The sequence below is a fragment of the Nuphar pumila genome, chromosome 4, assembly GCF_984573655.1.
Source record: "Nuphar pumila chromosome 4, dmNupPumi1.hap1.1, whole genome shotgun sequence".
NCBI classification, from domain to species: domain Eukaryota; kingdom Viridiplantae; phylum Streptophyta; class Magnoliopsida; order Nymphaeales; family Nymphaeaceae; genus Nuphar; species Nuphar pumila.
In genome coordinates this window covers 103,971,838-103,991,172 of record NC_143252.1, presented here as the reverse complement: position 1 = coordinate 103,991,172, position 19,335 = coordinate 103,971,838, and the positions used below count along the sequence as shown (strand labels likewise).

Below are 19,335 nucleotides of genomic sequence, written 5' to 3'. Positions count from 1 at the left end.
ACATTTGACCTTATCAACATTGCCTTTATTATATCCGATATTCTTGATGCCATTCGTATTATCGTGCTCACATTTGACCTTACTATTATCATGCCCGATATGCTCATCCTCGTCATTAGCTCTTTTGTTAGCATGTTTGATTGGCTGGGCTGCCCGACTTGTTGACTACTCTTGATATCCACGTTGGTTCACATCCGAAGTTGGGTTGTGCAAGACCGACACCATCTTGTTCGCTCAATTGACTCATAGACACGACACTAATTAACTATGATAGGAGAGCGAAGAGGAGGGTGAGGTGGACACGTGTCAAGCACTAGGGGGAAGAATAAAAACCAACCTGGGGTTAGTGATGGTAGTTGGGGACGTAACGAGGGTTAGGTCATTACGTCAACAGGTGGGAACTGGAGCAAATCCATATGGGTCTGGACTCGGACTTTGACTTACCCGTATTGGATCTGAGACCAGATTTTACTGTCCTAGATTTTCATGGCCGTTTCTGAAATTCTTAAAAATAAATCTTAATCCGAGACAGTTCGGATCTCAGTTTGGTTTTGACAAACCCATTGACAGACACATAGGCGGAGGGGGGGGGGCAGTCTGAACTGGGTTATAGCCCAGTCCTGCCTTTCGGCCCAAGCCCAGTACTATCCCAACCCTGATTCCATATGAAATAGATTTTTATCCATTTTTGTAGCCCAGTCCTAGCCCAGCATCAAATAGTTTGATTTGTCCATATGAAATAGATTTTTATTAATAATTGCAGCTATTTTTTATTTTATCTCATTTTTTTTTTCGGGGCACTGCCCCGAAACCCATACTATCACACCAAATATTTTTTTTTTGCTACACCCCTCTTTGCCCCCCGCACATCCCCCATGAATCCTAGCTACGTCCCTGGACAGACACAAATATGTAATCGGACCTAATTCACTTATCCCGAACCCGATCCTTACTCGGGTGAAAGCCAGACCCGCGATAGGGCGGCCCGCCCATGGGAGGACAAGGCTGTCCGGACAGTTGGGAGGAGGGTAACGGCGTCAACTGCCCGCGGCCAATTGGGAACGAGGACGGAAGACGGCGTCCCCTCGCTGCCCGCATTTCAGTTAATGGGCGGGCAGGAAGGGTTGGGTGACCGGTAACACCCGGTTTCTCGGGGTTAGGAAATTAACCGTGGTTTGTAATGATTGTACGCGGGGGATTTGACCCGTGGGTTAAGGGGGCGGACCGGAGGAGTCGAGAGAGAGAGAGAGAGAGAGAGAGAGAGAGAGAGAGAGAGAGACTCAGGGAGTCAGAGAGAGTGTGTGTGTACGATGGTAATGGCAGCGAGCAGAGTAGGGGTCAGAGGGCGAGCGGTTAAAGCCATCGGTTCCTTCCTCGAGAAACCATCGGAATCCGCCAGGCCGACGTCGGAGAGGGACTCGCCTGGAGATGGTGCCACCGGAGGCGCTTCTTCTTCTTCTTCTTCTTCTTCCTTTTCTGGTTGTCCTGTGTAGACAGTCTAGGGTTTTCTGGTGGAGGAGGTAGGTAGGCTTTCTTCTTCTTCGTTTTCTGGTTCTTCCTGCGACGGGATTGTAGGTATTTTTTGAGGAGGTAGGGTTCTTCTTTATCTGGTTCTCTTTTTGACGGGATTGTAGTGGATTATGGGGAGGGAGCTGGAGTAGTTGCTTCTTCTTCCTCATCTTCTTCTTCTTGCTTTTTCTGTGACGGGATTGTAGTGGTTTCCGGATAGGAAGCTAGAGTTGCGTCTTCTTCTTCTTTGTCCTTCGTGTTTTTTCTGCAACGAGAGAGAGAGAGAGAGAGAGAGAGAGAGAGAGAGAGAGAGAGAGAGAGAGAGAGAGAGAGTTTTATTTGTTGCTGTGCCGAGACCATTTTGTGGAGATCTGTGGCGGATGAGGGGGTTTTCCGAGTGATTTGTCGCGGGAAATGGTAGCGTCGGAGGTGTCGATCAAGGGGAGCGGGAGCATTGGGTGGCGACAGGGCTTCTCGTCTGTGTGTGTCGAGACGAGCAATGGCGGGATCGGGCGGAAGGATGCGGCGGCCGACGTGCCGAGGGGATTCGGCGGGTTTGCTTTGAGCGATAAAGGTACTCTCTCTCCGGGAGGAGCTCAGCTTCCGAATCTTGTGTTAGCGTTGGTGTTTGCTCGGCATTTTCACTGGAGATTGGAGAGAAATTGAGTGTTTGAGTTCGTTTCCGCCTTATCGTCTTCATTTTGTCTTAGGGATGGACGATCCACTGTACAACGAGCTCTGGCATGCTTGCGCCGGGCCGCTAGTCACGGTTCCGCGATCCGGCGAGAAGGTTTTCTACTTCCCGCAGGGCCACATCGAGCAGGTGCGCAGGGATTTCTCACTCTAGTGGGTCAGTGTTAGAGTTTCACAGGGGGGGCTCTGGACTAGTGCTTTTCAGATCTGCGTGGTCCTGTTTCATTACGGACGTGTTTTGGTGTTCTGTTTCAGGTGGAGGCGTCGACGAACCAGGTTGCGGATCAGCAGATGCCTCTTTACAACCTTCCGTGGAAGATACTCTGCACCGTGATCAACGTTGATTTGAAGGTCTGGTTCTTCAAAACCTGAAGCCTTTCTCATTCCTTCGGCGGCATTCTGCCACACTTTTTTTTCCTCACTGTTTTTGCCTTGGCTATGCAGGCGGAGCCGGACACGGATGAGGTTTTCGCACAGATCACTCTGGTTCCAGAAGCAACGGTATGCTGCCTCTGGTTCTTAAAGTTGGGGACAGGGTTTTCCTTTTCTCCTTTGCTCGTTTTACGCATAAGATGGGTTCCTCTTCTCGTTTAAAGTTTTATTTTTTTGGTATTTCATTTTTGGAATTGCTTGTATAGAAAAATGAGAACGGGGTGGAAGTAGAGACTCCGAGAGCTCCCCCTGCACGTCCTCATGTCCACTCCTTCTGCAAGACCTTGACAGCCTCGGATACAAGCACCCATGGTGGGTTCTCGGTGCTCAGGAGGCACGCTGACGAATGTCTCCCTCCTTTGGTGAGCGGTCTAATTTGCTCTTTGTTGACGTATGTTGATTGCCTTCATTTACCCAATCTTTGCTGCTTCCTTTGGTTTGGTAAACGCTTGATTCCTGTTGTTGGTTGCAGGATATGTCTAAGCAACCGCCGAGTCAGGAACTGGTTGCAAAGGACTTGCATGGGAAAAAATGGAGCTTTCGGCATATCTTTCGAGGTGGGAGTTTGATCTACTTTTGGCGTTTGTATTTTGGACAGTTGGAGACTTAGGGCATGATGGTTTGATGTGGTCTGACCTTTGTTCACATGTTGATGAGATTTATCTATGCTTTGATTGCTTTGAATTTGTTTCTCTTTTTCCTTTTCCTCCGCCTACTTGTTTAGGTCTTCAGTTTAGGTCTCTGAAGAAACCTTAGGTAGACTCTGTGCATCCATTTTTGTGAAACTTCGTGGCGCATGCAGGTTCTGCTGGCCTGCAGTTTGAAGAAATGACAAACTCATGGAAGTCGCATTTTCGAAACTGGGAGGCAAGAAATTTAATTGATCACCTTAGGAAACTGGGAGAGCAAAAAAACAGAAGATCCTTTCTTTGATCTACTGTCTGCATTTTGGTGTTTTTGATGCTGTAGCACTAGTAGTGAGTGGTGACTTGCCTTGGAATTTACTTTTCAAGGAACATGCAAAGCAACTTTGAAACGGTTTCATAAGGATTGTGGTTATCAGAAGGGGACTTTTTTTTTTGACTGACTGACTGGTGATGATTCTGTTGAATTGTGGGACAGTTCTGAGGCATCACAATCATTATCAAGAACATTGAAAATAACCATCCGGATTTCAGACCCTTGCCTATCAACTACCTGGCTTTAGTTGAAGGTGCTGTGGTCGTCCATTGTGATTGTTCCATTAATGAGGGAGGTCGGATAATGAGATTGACAGAGTTGTGGATATACCTAATAAGCACTAGTAAACTCTACTAATGTTGACTATGTTGGCAGGGTTCATTCTCTACTAGTGAGGGCTAGGGAAATGCTGGTCATTCTTTTTAGATATTTGAGCTTGAAGTGTAGTCACTAAAGTTTACGGTCAGGTTCCTATGGGGCAGATGGTCATCCATGTCTGTCATGCCAACTGATGGCCTGTATGCTGATTTTCATGCTATGGCATGTTAGCGGCATGCTGTGACAGTTGCTCATGTTAGATAAGCAGAAACCTAGGGAGCACACTGTCAATATGCTGATATAGACTAATTGGGTAAAACTTGAAGTTGACTTGTTGACATGGAGTCATTTGAGCTACACTTAATATGGATAAACAAAAAAAATATATACTTGTTGCCTGCTGCGTCATTAATCTTCTGCTCTGTGTATGTTACAAGGAGCACGGGCTGTTCAATTTGTCACCTGGTCATATGTGTTCTCTTTGGAAAATCTTGTTTTAATTTCTGTCTTTAGATGTAAGCCAATTAATTCTCTATCTTTTATTTCATTCTTGGAAGTAGAGAAGTGTGCAAAAGACCTATGAACTGGTATGCTTTTCAAGTTGCTAGAAAAAAAAGAGCTTCAGTGTTGGTGATTTACTTTCTTCTGCAAATTCTGTCAGATCTGATATTAATTTTATTTTGCTTAAGTGGCTTCTTGTGCAAGTTTTTGCAGCAGCCAACAGATTTGATGGTTTTGCATTCTTCTACATGAATACTCAACGTTTTGTTTCATTAAATCATTCATTGTCAATTGAGAGCCGCCGCTTTCTTATGTAGTGATCTTCTGCATCTTGTCTTGATATTCCAGGCCAGCCCAGAAGGCATCTGCTTCAAAGTGGTTGGAGTGTCTTTGTTAGCTCTAAGAGGCTTGTTGCTGGGGATGCTTTTATTTTTCTAAGGTTTCCTTTGTTTCCTGTATTTGTTTGTTCTCATTCCTTTGAATTGGGGTTTACATCATACTGAGAAATAATTAATGTTTTGCAGAGGTGAAAATGGTGAACTTCGTGTTGGAGTTAGACGTGCCATGAGACAGCAGAGCAATGTTCCATCTTCAGTCATATCTAGTCACAGTATGCATCTCGGTGTTCTTGCAACAGCATTGCATGCTATACAAACAGGGACCATGTTTACTGTGTACTACAAACCAAGGTATGAGGAAGATTTTGTAATCTATCAATTATTTCAAAAGCTGCTTATTTTTTGCGGGGTCCCAGCCTGTGTATTTGGTTGGTTCCAAGTCTTCAGATTTTTGAAGTTTGTGGTCTAGGTCAGGCATCTCCACATATATTGATGTGTCTGGTTTGTTCCCCTTATAATTCTCTACTTGGCCTTAGAGAACAATAGATTGACTGCAGTATGAATTTTCGCAAGCTAATCAACTTCATTAATCCTGAATCTGAGTCCAGGGTTTACTACCGAAACAACTTGGTTGAAGCTGGAGGGTAGTTGTGAGGATCTTATGGACTTTTCATGCCTACTGGCCCTTTTAGTTCTGCCTCATCTTTCCCTATGCAATGTTTGCAGGCATAGGGACATAATATGATGTTTGGCAGGACCACGAGTGCCCTAAACAGGGTTACACTGTTCAGTTCTTTTAAAGCATACCAGTGTTAAATGGAGCCCATGTGATTGTGCTTTTGTTTTCAGATGTGTGCAAATCATGCAATTTTGCGTTGTTACAATCTGTTTGTATGCATGTTTCCACGTGGCAACCCTTGGTTGCTTCAACTCACAAATTACTTAATCATACGTAATTTTGAAGTATGACAAATTATGGGCGTTATTTTTTCCGCATTCTTTTAGACAGCTTTGCAATTGGGGCCTGCGATTTTGCTATATTTGCTGTATAATTTTCATACATCTGTTTTTTTCTGAAATTTCATTTATACCACTCTTTTTCTCTTTTCTAGGACAAGTCCTTCAGAGTTTATAGTCCCATTTGCACAATACATGGAATCTGTTAAGAACAACTGTTCTATTGGGATGAGATTCAAAATGAGATTTGAAGGCGAAGAGGCACCTGAGCAAAGGTACTGTGCATAGAAGGTTTCTTGTCTCTTAAGCTCGAGTCTTGTAATTAACCACAAATGAGGATCATCTACTACTTTTCAGTTCTTTATGCATCTCTTTTGTTCCATGGATCAGATTTACAGGTACCATTGTTGGCATTGGAGCTGTTAATCACACTAGGTGGCCTGACTCAAAATGGAGATGCCTTAAGGCATGTAAACATTTTTCTTCTGTCTGTAGACAGTTTGTGCTACACATGCTTGAAGAGTTTGTTGATTTGGTTTCACCAATTGTATTTAGGTGAGATGGGACGAAACATCTTCTATTCCATGCCCAGAGAGAGTTTGCCCGTGGAAAATAGAGCCTGCTTTGGCACCTGCTGCTCTAAATCCACTTCCTGTTTCTAGACCCAAGAGGCCTAGGGCAAACATAATGTCTTCATCACCCGACTCGTCTGCTGTCACTAGGGAAGGTCTCTCTCTCTCTCTGCTGTGTATATCCAGTTTATTCATCTGATTATGTTACTGGTTGATGATTGATATTTTTTATTATTTTTAGGTCCCTGTAAAATTGCAGTTGACCCTGTGCAAGCCCATGGATTTTTAAGGGTTTTGCAAAGTCAAGAGATCACAACCTTACAGGGCACTTTTTCTGATAACAATGAATCCGACAATGCCCAGAAGCCGCACTTACAAGATGATGAGAAAGTGGATGTAGCTTCTTCATTAGTAAAACTGGGTTCTGAAAACTGGATGTCACTGTTGAGGCATGAGCACACTTATTCTGATTTATTGTCTGGTGGTTTTCAAGCTCCTGGCGATGATGCCCATGGCTTTGGTGTGCCATTTACTGACCAAACTCGTGATGAAGCTAATCTTCTACTGAGACAATTTCAGGATCAAGGTGGCAAATTTCAGATGCATGGAGGTTCATGGCCTATAATGCCTTCCACTTCCATGATGGGCTCAAGGGAGTCAAGCTCAAGAATTCCCATGGGTTCCAATGAGCAGCCATGTCAGAGACCTGGGAGTTTTAGATGTTTGCGTCCTATTGGATACCCTGTGATATGCAATACCATTGTTGAGCAGCAATCAGGGAACTGGATGATGCCACCCTCATCATCTCATCCGCAAAGTCCATCTCATCCCAATGTAGTAAGACCTCAGAATGGTGTATATTCTCAATCAGAGGCTGCTAAACCTAAGGGTGAAGGAAACTGTATGTTGTTTGGTATAAATCTTACGGGCAGTCCTCACACACCAGAACCTTCCCTATCGCATGCTAAGACATCTGACGAAGCAGCAATAGCACTCCATAAACCTCAAGCATTGGAAACAGACCAACAGTTTGAGCCTTCAAAATGTACAAAATCAGCTGATACTCTTTGCAGCGATAGTGACCAAGAGAAGCCTTGCCAACCATGTCAGCAGCATTCCAGAGACACTCGTAGCAAGCCCCTGTGCAGTTCAACCAGGAGTTGTACTAAGGTTTGTGATATGGGCTCGACTCTTCTGATGCAATGACTTTTGAACGCTCTTCTAGGTATTTCCAACTAGTGGACCCTTTATGGACCCTTTACAATAGATGGAATTGTGCATTTGAGGTTACTGCATTCTCATCTGTGCTTCATGTGTGTGTGCATGCATTTGCATTTCAATCCTTTTGTGTCTTCAGTTGGCAGTTGTGGAAAATTGAAGTCTGTTGTGGACTTGAGTGGTGATATGAAGTTTTTTCATGGGCTTGCATACTATGGAGGGACCTAAGACATCCACACAATGGGTTTCAGGTGCACAAGCAGGGGAGTGCTCTTGGAAGATCTGTCGACCTTGCAAAATTTAATGGTTATGAGGAGCTAATCAGAGAGCTGGATCACATGTTTGAATTCCAGGGGGATCTGATGAACCCTAACAAAGGCTGGCTAGTTGTTTACACAGATAATGAAGGCGATATGATGCTTGTAGGGGATGATCCATGGCAGTAAGTCCTATGATTCTCTTGTTTTTTCCCTTCAGTTTTCTCTTTTATATTTATAGGAATCTACATTAGCAGTCATGGATTCTCTTGATTATCATTATTGTCTCTCCTGCTCTGTAGTCTCCATGGTGAATGGGTATTCTTGCTTGTGAAAACTATCAGATCACGTTTTAATGCCTTTGAATAGAAAAGTGTTTCCATTTTATCAATTATGCGCTTGGTTATCCTGTAGACTGGATGCATGGGTGCCTTTCATCTTATCTGTGATTTCATCTCTGTCATGTCTTAACTCTCATTTTGTGTAAAAACCAGAGAATTCTGTAGCATGGTCCGCAAAATTTTCATTTATACACGTGAAGAGGTTCAAAGAATGAGCCCAGGAGCCATAAACCCGAAGGCCGAAGAAAGTTCAGGTGTTGCAGAGGGCAGAGCAACAGCCAGAGACCCAAAATGCACCTCTACATCTGTAGCAGCTGCTGCTACTGAGAACAACCGGCATTGTGTCTAGTGGTTGCAGGTCAGTGGATGAACCTGCATCTTTTTAATGATGGAGTCAATTGACTTACTTTGTTGCAGGGAATAGCATGATGGCCTTATTGTTCTGGAAGTTTGTTGTATGCTCATTCTTCCATATTGTATATAATATTTTTCAGAATCGCTTGCAATTTGTTTTTATTTGCAGAAGACGTCTCTCCAAATGCCTTGGGAGCCTTGATGGTTAAATTTGCTTCTTGATATCTCCTTGGTTTCTCAAGAGCATATAGACAATGGATGTCTCTCTGACACTGTGCGATAGGGAGGTTTTGGGGACATTCATTGTGCGTGCATGCTCTGGCATTTGGAGCGGCATCCACTTCATGTGTTATATGTTTGACAACTAGAAGTTGCGCGTGGGAAGGTGGTTGGTGTACTGTTCATACTTCATAGTGGATCTTTTAGATGTCAATTTTCAAAATTGATGGTTGAGCATGGTCATCTGGATTCTTTCATGGTAGACCGTGATTTGCTGTCCAACAAACGCCTGATGCTTCACAGACTGATTAACTCTCTCTCTCTCTCTCTCTCTCTCTCTCTCTCTCACACACACACACACACACACACACGTGCTCTTTGGGAAATTGGGACGAACCAAAGTGCTGTTCTTGGCTTACAAAGTATTTGAAATTTGTGGTGAATTATTTTTTTCTCTACTGCCTTCATCTGCGACTTTTGTGATGTGCAGGTTTTTCCATAGGGGGTATGACCCGGGCATTGGGGTGCTGTTTTGTGGCTGGAGCGTCTTTGTCTACTTTGTGTTTGGAGGAGATTCTGTAATATCTCAGTTTTGCACTCTATATCGTTTCTTCACTTGTAGTAGGCAAGGTAAGGGCTGCCTTGCTTTCTCAACCTGCCGATTGTATATACGTCTTTTTCCCCCGATAATGGTCTTTTCCTATGAATGGGTTGTATGATTTCTATTGTTCTACTGATCTTGGTTTACTACCCAAACTCTACTTTTGCAAAACTCTCGAGGGTTGTATTTTTAGATATGCATGTAAATTTTCTCAAGGAAATTGGAAAAAAATGAAATTCCTGCAGACTTCAGTGCCAAATTGTGAATGTTGCCCGAGCTGCGTGGGATTGGAGCTGAAATCGTGTCAGTATCGAGCAATTTGCTGCGTTTTCTATCGTGTAGGTGGTTTATATTTGCTTTTTTTCTTGTGTCCACTGGTTTATTATACTTCGCCGTTTAGGGCCTTATGTTTAGTTGGACAATTGTCTTTGTTTTTCCTTGCCATTACCTACTCGATAGGAACGTGTGGTATGTGAAATTGCGTTCTAGTCATCTGCATTTAACGATTGCTTTCTCATATAGCCAAAGCTACTACTCTCTGTTTTTCAATAGACGAATTCATGAAAGGTTTGACAATTTGGGACTCGGAGACCTTTTAGGATCGTCGAGTACAGTCCTGAAATGGACCCTCTGCGGTCCCTAATCTATCTACTCAAACGTCCCAAGCACACCCATCAGGAAATAATTCTTCATCACCTCTCTATCGTGTTGTCCCCATCCATCCTTGAACATTTGGCCTCCTATGTCCCATCCCAAGCAGTCCTCTCTCTCCCCGAGAACCGCAACCAAGGTCCCAAAAGTGGGTGATCATTGCCTGGTGGCCTTTTGGGCATCGACGATCGGCCCACCACGAGGTCATTGCACTGATGGACACACGTGACGTACGGATCGGCTTGCTGGGACAGGTCTACAGTGGACAGCACCCTGCATTAGATTAAAGACACTGCATTTCTGGATAACCAATTGGGCCCACTGGGAGAGGTGAAGCCCCGGCCTCATCACCCCACACAGATTGATTCAAAGATGAGAAACCCCTTTGTTCCAGCTCTCATCAAGTTCACACAGACTGGGTCACTCTCATACGGATAATTTTGAGCCTATAGACCTCAATTTCCGAGGAACCGTTTTTGCGTGGCCTTTTGTGTTGGTTTTTTTCAATTTTATAGATTTAAGTTGCAAGTGGTGTTGTAGCCGTCTCAGCTGCTAGGCAGGTGATCTATGTTCAAATCCCGTGGTCATCACTCTTTGCACAAGCTAAAGCGTGGCGATTCTCTGGGAGCAAGGGGGGTAAGCCCACAGTTTTACATTGCCAAGACGATGACAGTAAGTTATGGCCGGCAGAGCCAGCGTGGCTAGGTCTATGACAGTTTCTCAGTGTAAATATAAATATAAATGGTATATTGCCAAAAGAAAATTGCAAGTAGCGTTCAAAGGTATCCAGTTTTGCATGCGTCGAAAGTCATGATAGCATCGCTACTGGTTTGGGACCAGTGGTCTCAGAAAAGTGAACTCTGCTGGTTTAGGTTTCTGACACAAGCAGGCATATCAGTGGGGGACGGAGACGGACCTTGTTTGGCCTTGGAGAATTGCTGCATAATTTCAACAGTTTCAGTGGCAGCAGCCTTGTCCAGTCCACCAATGGGGGCTCCACTTGTCTGGTAAGAGCAGCTAGTGTACATCACTGTGATATATGCACGTTGCAGTTTCAAAACCCAATGGTATAGTTGTATAACTGGTAGGGGACCGCAAAACCCTAGCTTGCCTTTCAGGAAAAAAAAAACCTTGTCCAGTCCACCATACCCGGAAGGCCAGAACTACTGCTTTCCGATTCGACTTGGTTGCAAGGTCCATATCAGAGTCTTCCGATTTTCGAAATGGATTGCCAAGACCTGATTCAGATCAAAGGTCCTTTTCCAGTCTAGTAAGAAATGAAAAAAAAAACACAAATCCAAGGCGGTGGTCCTGAACTGAAAAAAGGGGGCGTGTTGATTTCTTCCTGTGAACTTCATTTTCATTAAAAAGGTGGCATCATCAAAGGACAGCTCCATGAATGTGGTGCCATGGACCGCCTCTTGATGAACGTGCCTTGGATGAGCTCGTTGGATGCAGTTAAGGCTGTGTTTGGGAGAAGGTATTTGGAGGGTTATGAATGGAGTTTAGGAAACTCAAATTACAGGAATCCAAGGAAATTGATTTTGAAGGGAAATGTGGATTCTGTTTTTCGTTTGGAAGCCCTAGGAACTCAATTAAAGGAGTTGGGGCATTTTGTGTTCATGTGGACACATCACACTTTTTTTTCATTCAGAAAGAAGTTGAAACCAATGAAATCAGGAATTTGGGAGCTTCTGATTCCTAACCTATTCTTACAACTCCGTCAAATCCATTCTCCCAAACCCAAGGCAAATACTTTGTGAATGCTAAACTGCCTGTAACTGTTTCCGACACCCTCTCATTCCCTCCCATTGTGTCTGATTTTACTGTACTTGGTGGGGGGAGGGGGGATGAATGTCGCTGCTTAAATGCTCTACACTGGATGGGCTCGTATGCTTTTGCATGCCTAGTGGGTCCGTGGTCACAAGCTGATGTACAGTGAGGTACATGACCCTGCTGTCTTTGTTGTCGGCTTTGGAGTTTATTGGGCATGGTAACTTCTTGGGGGTAAACTGGTTCTTTTACCACCGAATGAGTCGTGGGGATTCAGCTAGAATGGGTCCTTCTAGGGACAGTTGTACTATCCGAGTTTGTGTGGTGTCAGCAAAAGCCCAGAGAGGAGTCTAGATCGGGTGCAATTACATGGCACAAAATTTGTGCATTAAGCACCTGATCGCCCTCCATCACCTGTCAGTTGTGGGGCCTAAGGCCTGATGGAGGGCGATCAGGTGCTTAATGCATAAATATTTGTACAATCATATTGAACCTGATCTTTTCACCCCGGAGAGCCACCTCCTAGTTCCAACTTGAAGTTGCTCGTTTCTTTCCAAGGTAAATTACAAGAAACGGGGTTGGCTTTTGCGTATTCTCAATTGTAGAACTTTAAAGATCGTTGCTTGCACTCAAATCTTTGATAACTTGCCTTTTAGTTTCATGAAATCTGTTTTGCTTGACATGCAAAGTAGCTAGCAGGTGCCATTATATAGGACAGATGTCGCTTGGGGGTGCAGTTGATTGCTTTGGATCTCAGATCCAAAGCAATCTAAGAGCTTAAGATAAGAGATCCATGAAAAGTGGGCTTTTGAGGATCTCATAGTTGAAGATGTGAGATTCTCAATTTGAAAAATCCAGAGACTTGGCATCAGCTGCTTGTTATATCAGAGATCCGAGGGAATCAAAAGCCTTATACAGAAAACATTTTACCTGGTCAACAAAAACTTCGATGGGATTGATTCATGGTCAACAAAATGATTACAAGAAAACATTTAAAGGCAATTTCTTTAGTATATATCGATCTCAACGGCAAGTGGGCTATGTGATTCGAGACTCAGAGGGCCGGTTACTCAAAGCTGGGTGGGTCATTTATCAATCATCAATTAAAGAGAAGGATTATTGAGGATGGGTTCGAATTTTATCTTTTATTCCTATATCATGAGCATCATGACTGAAACTTCACAAAGAGACGCTGTCCTCCAAATCAATCAAAGTATGGGAGGGGAGTAACAGAAGGGTCTTTAGAACTCCTTGTTCACAGTTTTTTCTGCTTTCATAGAAGCATTATCAGATTTCTCCCCAAGGAATTCAATGGCTTAGTAAAAGATTTAGCAATTTCGGCTACCACCAATGACGACCATCAATGGTCCAATATGGGCGGGGAAAAAGTTCATTACATCAAAAGAGATGGATACGATTAGCAGAGGCCTTAAGCTTTGCTGTTGCAGTCTTTAAGAGGACAATGAGCAAGAATCAATTGGTTAAGGAGAAAATGCAAAAAGCCGACCTGAGAAATTGATCACTGATGGATCAAATTTACCGTCGTAAGATGATGACCAATATTTTATGATGGCAACGTGACGATACTGACCACACACAAGAGGGAGATACATATTGGTCAGCAAAAAAAAGAGAGGCTAAAATAATCAAATCTTCCATTTCCTAATATATCAGCTTTGCTGAAACGTTGAACTGAGCTATGGTACAATCATCAATCTTTACCTCCATTTTCTCAATATTCTGGCTTCGCCCAAAAAGTGAACCAAAGGCCTAAGTACGTCTTGCATTTGATTTTATAGATGGACGTTAAATAATGCTTTTAAGAACAGCAAAATTTTGTTAGGATGCCTCTGCCGCTGGGGAATATTTCCACCAAGAACATATTGCAACCGATAATTTAGCCTGCCGCATGTCTAGGTGAAAGAATACAGGAGATAGACATAATACCATTATGAGTTAGGAATGTTGTCTCTCTCTGCACTCATCTGCCGAGCCGTTGGCAATCTCAAGAGCAGCGAGTTCTGGTGTTTCAAAAAAGGTGCGGTGCAGAGCCTTGACACACTGTTCTGATTCACTGTCATTTACTACCAAAGATATATTGACCTGCCAATCAGATGAAATTGCAGGTTGTGAAAAATATGCCGAGCGAGAGAGAGAGAGAGAGAGACCTTTGATGCGCCTTGAGAGATCATCTGGACGTTCACACCATTTGTACGGAGAACATTGAATGCCTGGAACAAGGCAAGGGATCAAGTGGGGATCAAATGGAGCAAATCAAAGCAGTTAACAGTATTTTTGATGTTACCATGGAAGACTCATTAGTGCATAATATTGACTTTGATTCAAAAACACATATTACACAAGCATATATGCATGCACACAGGGTTGAATGAGACAGCCGGAAGGTTAGGTCACACCATCATAACTGAGGGGTCACCGGTTCGAATCCCACAGGGTTATTCCCCAGCTTGCCCATCCAAAAAAAAAAAAGCATGAAGACACACACATGCAAAGAACAAGATGGTAAGCACACGCATGCAGACACACACACACACATGCAGAGAACAAGATGGTAAACGCGCGCGCGCACACACACACACACACACACACAGAGAGAGAGAGAGAGAGAGAGAGAGAGAGAGAGAGAGAGAGAGAGAGAGAGAGAGAGAGAGAGAGAGAGAGAGAGAGAGAGAGAGGATGATAACAAGATGGCACAATTGAGTGATGGAAACTAGATCCTATTTAGGATTCTCTAACTGCATCCGATCATCACAAAAGTTTCCTGTCTGTACACAGGAAAAAGACCTCCAGCCTCTAATCATTTTCCTATGGTTTCCTTATCCATCCAAAATAGACACGAGGAGAGAAAGAGAGAGGTTAGAGTCTTGGAGAATACACACCAATTGGAAATCGACATATGGTTGGAAAATGCACAACTTGAGATGTGATAGAAAAGTACAAATCTAAACCCTCAAATCATGATGGGAAACTGTGAAGTGGACATGCAGGAGGCACTGTGAAGGTCAAACACAGAGTGAAGCCAAGAAGTTCATCTTCCAGTCCTGAAAGAGGCCCATATAACAGGATAAAAAATGGACATCCAAGAGACTCTTACCTTTTCTAGTATTAAGGATGACAGCTGCACGTTTCCAATAAGTGAAATTATTGACCTCTATTGTAGGAGATGCACAACTGCAATTTTCTCAAGTTCTTCTACAACATGGTCAAGCTCCTATATTCAACAGAACACACATTATGGACCAAATAAAAGAAAATCAATCATTGTTGAGCATAAAAGAAACCCCAGTCATGGATCTAATTCCAAGCAAAATTAAGCAAATTAAGTGCATCAAGGCACCACAAGCCTCAATACCCCAAAAGAAGTGAGGTCAAGTTCAGGCACTCCTTCAAAACCATGAACAAAGAAGAAAATTGTTCATGCACCCAAGAAGAAAATGAGAGAATGCCATGTTAGCCCATATCCACACAATATTGGGGCTGCAATTGTGGACGTAAATCAAGCCACATCAAGATAGTGAGAAACAGCATGTGTGAATTTGATGCTCATACCAATTAAAGAAAATCACCTCCTTAACAAAAAAAAATGTTAGACAACAAATACCTAAGCATGAAGACAATATCTCTGTTAGAAATACCCTATGTCACAGGGACTCGGCCAACTGGGTGCCGCACCCGTGTCGACGCGATGTGGGTGCGCGTGCGGCACCCAGTGCAGTCAACCTGACCCTGGGTGCGGTCAACACACCCAGGGTCATTTATGTCCAACTTTTGGACTATATATATATATATATATTATATATATATATATATTATTTTTTTTTGCCGCACCCCCACCCAAGTTTTCTGAAAGTGCCGCACCCCCACACCCTCACCCATGTGAAAGGAAATACCAAGATGTTTTTCTATGGGAGGTTTTATGCAATCACTACATGCTTAAATAATGGAAAAAAAAAGTTACAGGAATATGAATACCAACTGATAATTTTCAGCTAAGGCCTGGATGAAACACTTGCTTGCTGTATCAGTTCTCTGCTCCATAGTTTTGAAGGGTCCAACGTCAAAGAAATGCTAACTTCAGATAAATGCAATTATGACAATTCATAATTCAGGTAAACATTCATACCACATGGTATATCCATTAGGCATAAAAGAAACATTAAATCATACTATGATGCACAATCTTAGTACAACAAGACATTTAACATACATTGAAAGTTAAACATCAAGCATCCACCAAACATATAACATTTAAGGAAACAGATAACATATGCATGTTCTAATGCATAGCAGGAAAATGCATGACTTATGTGTAATGCATGAATCCTCTTATTATCTTTCCTTAAGTTTCCCTTTCTATATGCATGCCTTATTAAATGCATACAATTTAGGTTCCTCTTTTTAATTACCATTGCCCGTGGATATACCAAACGGGTACGAACCCCGAGGTCAAGTATGTTCTCAGGGTAGCTTAGCACACAATTTGCATTTTATTACTGAGTTCCAACTTAGCTCTCGACTGAATCACCTTCGAAACATTAGACCTCCACATCTAATGTCGGGGACACAAGGAACACCCCACGCCCACAAGTGTCACTTCCTTGGTACCAAACAAACTCATAGTTGTGATCAACACACCACTCACAGGTAAAGTGGCGGACTCTCCCTAAAACCGTGGTTAGGAGAAAGAACCTCAATATCGGGTTAAGGGGACAAAATTGCAGCACACAGAGTTTTTGTATCCTCACAGTCTCCCCAAGACCAGAACTCTAAGATACTCATTCTCCAGATGAGATATCCCAGAACGTATATTACACTGTTCTTATTTATTATCTTTTTATTAAGAGTCAATTATTGAGTTTTGCAGTTCCACATGCAAAAACAAGGCAAAAGCTCGCATCTACCCCTGCGAGAATCATCACGAGACTCCAACCCGTGAAAATACATCGAACAGTGCAATATAGAGCAATAGAATCACATTTGCAAATCCACATGCAAAGTTAATCATATACTTGCAAATCATCATGCAAACCTAAGCTCGCAAATTGCCAATGCGTAGCCCTTCACGGCCTACCACCCGTGGCAACCATAGAATAACACAATTAAAACCATCATGTAAATATGATTATTGCGATGCATTTAAACAATTAAAGAAAGAGCAAACCCAAGCTCAAGGCTCTCTAGGCCTGTGATGATTCATTTAGACCATCGATGCATCGTATGCAAAAATCATAACAAATTGAAATGTATGCAATAATACAAACATAATTCCAAATACACATTCATCCATACCATTTTAACAGTGTGCATGAGCTTCCACAGTTATATGCATGTGTTCACCATCCATGTGCAAGTGCTTTCATGTAACCACTTAACACACATACATTAGTCCATAATTCATAAGTACATGCGAACATTTATGCATGATTTTACATGCCAAACACACATTGATTTCATATATGCACATGTACTGGAAACCAATTCATAGATGCACGATAATCAAACATGTCCCATAAATGTAGGCACATGAAACTTTTCATTCATAACACGTGTTAACATCCGCACACATGAACATCACCCGGATATAGAAAATGAAATTTCAGGACTGCACACATTCATATCATGTATGCGCCTGTACCAACTGCCCCTCCAGAAGTGCTTGCAGGCAACTTAGACTTACTAAGTTATTGCCAATTTTTGAACCAATGTTAACGGCCACTGGCATTTCTGGAATTATTTGCATGTCCTAGTAACTTTGGTGAGTGACAGAAATGACAAACATCCCTCTGATATACAGAATGATTCTGACTGCTAATGAATTTTCTTGGTACAATGTTATTTGGGTTCATCAAAACTAGATCAGAATAGTCATTATTTTTATCAAACCTAAGCAAATATGTGTAATCACAGTGTGCCTGTGTGCCCAAAAATATTAGAGGACTAATACTTGGGGGCATGAGATGAAACAAAAGAAAAACCACATAAGTTCTACAATGACAAAATCATTTAGCGATGGCAGAAAGTGATGAATAGTTCTTATAGATATATTACAATTTAAGCACATCACCAAGCCAGCAAGTGAAGACCATACCAAACTCACATGCAAAGGAGAGGCTGGGGGAGATTGGGTTGGGGGAAAAAGAAAGGAATGCAATTCTTGGTTTCTTAAAGCACATTTTATAAATAAATAACCGTTTATGCTTGGATGGTGATAACCTGCACCAAAATAAGACCTCTCATATGAAAGATCAGAGAAGAGAGAGGGCTAGATGACAGCAACAAGAGAGGAAAAGGTAATAGGCTGACTCCTCTAGGTTGATCTCATTGTGTATAACAGGTTCTTGGTACAGTTTTATAAATGCCTTAGCATACATCAATGCCATTATGTAACAGATCCCATTTATAGAAATGTTAGATATTACCAAGGATCATTTCAACATTAGAACTGACACCATACATGTAAACAATATGTCAATATACCAATTGAACTCAGATCAAGAAAATGCAAGTTAGGGTAAAGTTCAATATATCAATTCTAACCAAAAAGCACAGACTTCATTTCTATTTGTTTCAGTAGAGATTCGGGTTTAAGGCCTATCAAAAATCAAATCAACAAAATGGGTACATGAATAAGCACATGATCAGTTTTGTATGTACAATTCTCAAACACCTATCCAAAAACATCGATTCACATGGAACCAACAATGCATGAGAACCATCTCAAATCAATCGATGACTAGCATGAACCAACAACTCAGGAAACTATAACAAATTTATTACCCAAATAAAATCCAAGATTTCTGTAGCAAACAAAGTTGAAACTGGGCATCACGCTAAAACAAAAATTTAATTGAACCAAAATACTGATTCTTTCATATGGTTTAACATCCCCCACTTGAACCCAAAATAAACAGATTTCGTTTACCTCTTTCCCTTCCGTATTCAGTTTATCGAGTCCCAAAATAGGAAAAAACCCCAAACCTGGGATTATCCATTTCAAGAAATCGAAAACCCCACAACTGGGGCTATCCAGCTACCTCAGTCGAACCCCAGATCGATTTGGTTTGGGGATTTTGCAGGTTAGGGTTTAGACAAGAAAATCCTCAAATCGATTGGGTTTGGGATTTCCGGTTCAGGGTTAGGCAAAGAAACCCCCAACTCCAGGTCACTGCTACCGAAAAACCCCGACTCACAGAGTTGGGTTTTCCAGCATCCAAGAAATGCATTGACAGGCTTGTAATGTAAAACAAAAATCGGGATTCCCCCATGAACGACCCAATCACAGGCAGATTCAATCCATACTCCACACAAAAAGAGGCAGAAAACCTACCTTTTCCGGTGCTTTTTCCGACGATCGGAGACTGCTATCGCAAGACAATGGTCGGCCGACTCCGGTTGCTCCTGCCGCAGTGAAGGGCGCGATCGGGAGGCTGCTGTCGATGGTCGGCCTGTTGTTTCCACAGTCGTGATGCCGGTCGAGAGGGTGATGAGGAGATGCGGTGATGGCGCTGTCGCACGCAAGGAGGGCAGAAACGAGAGGGAGCCGAGAGAGGTGGAACGAGAGAAAGAAAGCGTGAGAGAAAGAGGGCGAGACCCTCTCCCTTCCCTTTTATCGAATGAAGG

The 19,335-nt window shown here is 42.7% G+C and overlaps 1 protein-coding gene and 1 pseudogene across 5 annotated transcripts in view; one reads left to right on the top strand and one right to left on the bottom strand.

Annotated features, from left to right (window-relative positions):
• The first annotated feature begins 1,239 nt into the window (after window positions 1-1,239).
• LOC149840395 (auxin response factor 2B-like) lies at window positions 1,240-9,514 on the top strand. Of its 4 annotated transcripts, XM_090003142.1 has the most exons (15): window positions 1,240-2,083; window positions 2,220-2,332; window positions 2,458-2,553; window positions 2,647-2,703; window positions 2,841-2,996; window positions 3,107-3,191; window positions 4,762-4,852; window positions 4,938-5,102; window positions 5,864-5,983; window positions 6,099-6,174; window positions 6,264-6,435; window positions 6,522-7,450; window positions 7,750-7,940; window positions 8,250-8,454; window positions 9,160-9,514. In XM_090003142.1, exons 1-14 carry the CDS (start codon window positions 1,924-1,926, stop codon window positions 8,443-8,445), a joined length of 2,607 nt encoding a protein of 868 aa, XP_089859268.1. In that variant the 5' UTR covers window positions 1,240-1,923; the 3' UTR covers window positions 8,446-8,454; window positions 9,160-9,514. The 4 variants fall into 4 exon arrangements, with proteins under 4 accessions (XP_089859268.1, XP_089859269.1, XP_089859270.1 ...); XM_090003143.1 differs by lacking the exons at window positions 8,250-8,454; window positions 9,160-9,514 and having other exon boundaries at window positions 7,750-7,944; XM_090003144.1 differs by lacking the exons at window positions 8,250-8,454; window positions 9,160-9,514 and having other exon boundaries at window positions 6,522-7,505; window positions 7,750-7,882.
• A 3,409-nt stretch (window positions 9,515-12,923) lies between these two features.
• LOC149840394 (aspartokinase 2, chloroplastic-like) overlaps window positions 12,924-19,335 on the bottom strand; it is a 33,963-nt pseudogene continuing 27,551 nt past the window's right edge. Inside the window, exons 8-10 of the transcript XR_016431393.1 lie at window positions 14,810-14,926; window positions 13,863-13,925; window positions 12,924-13,797 (exon numbers count right to left, since the gene is read on the bottom strand). The product of XR_016431393.1 is annotated as an aspartokinase 2, chloroplastic-like (transcript). The remainder of the gene's footprint in view (window positions 13,798-13,862; window positions 13,926-14,809; window positions 14,927-19,335) is intronic.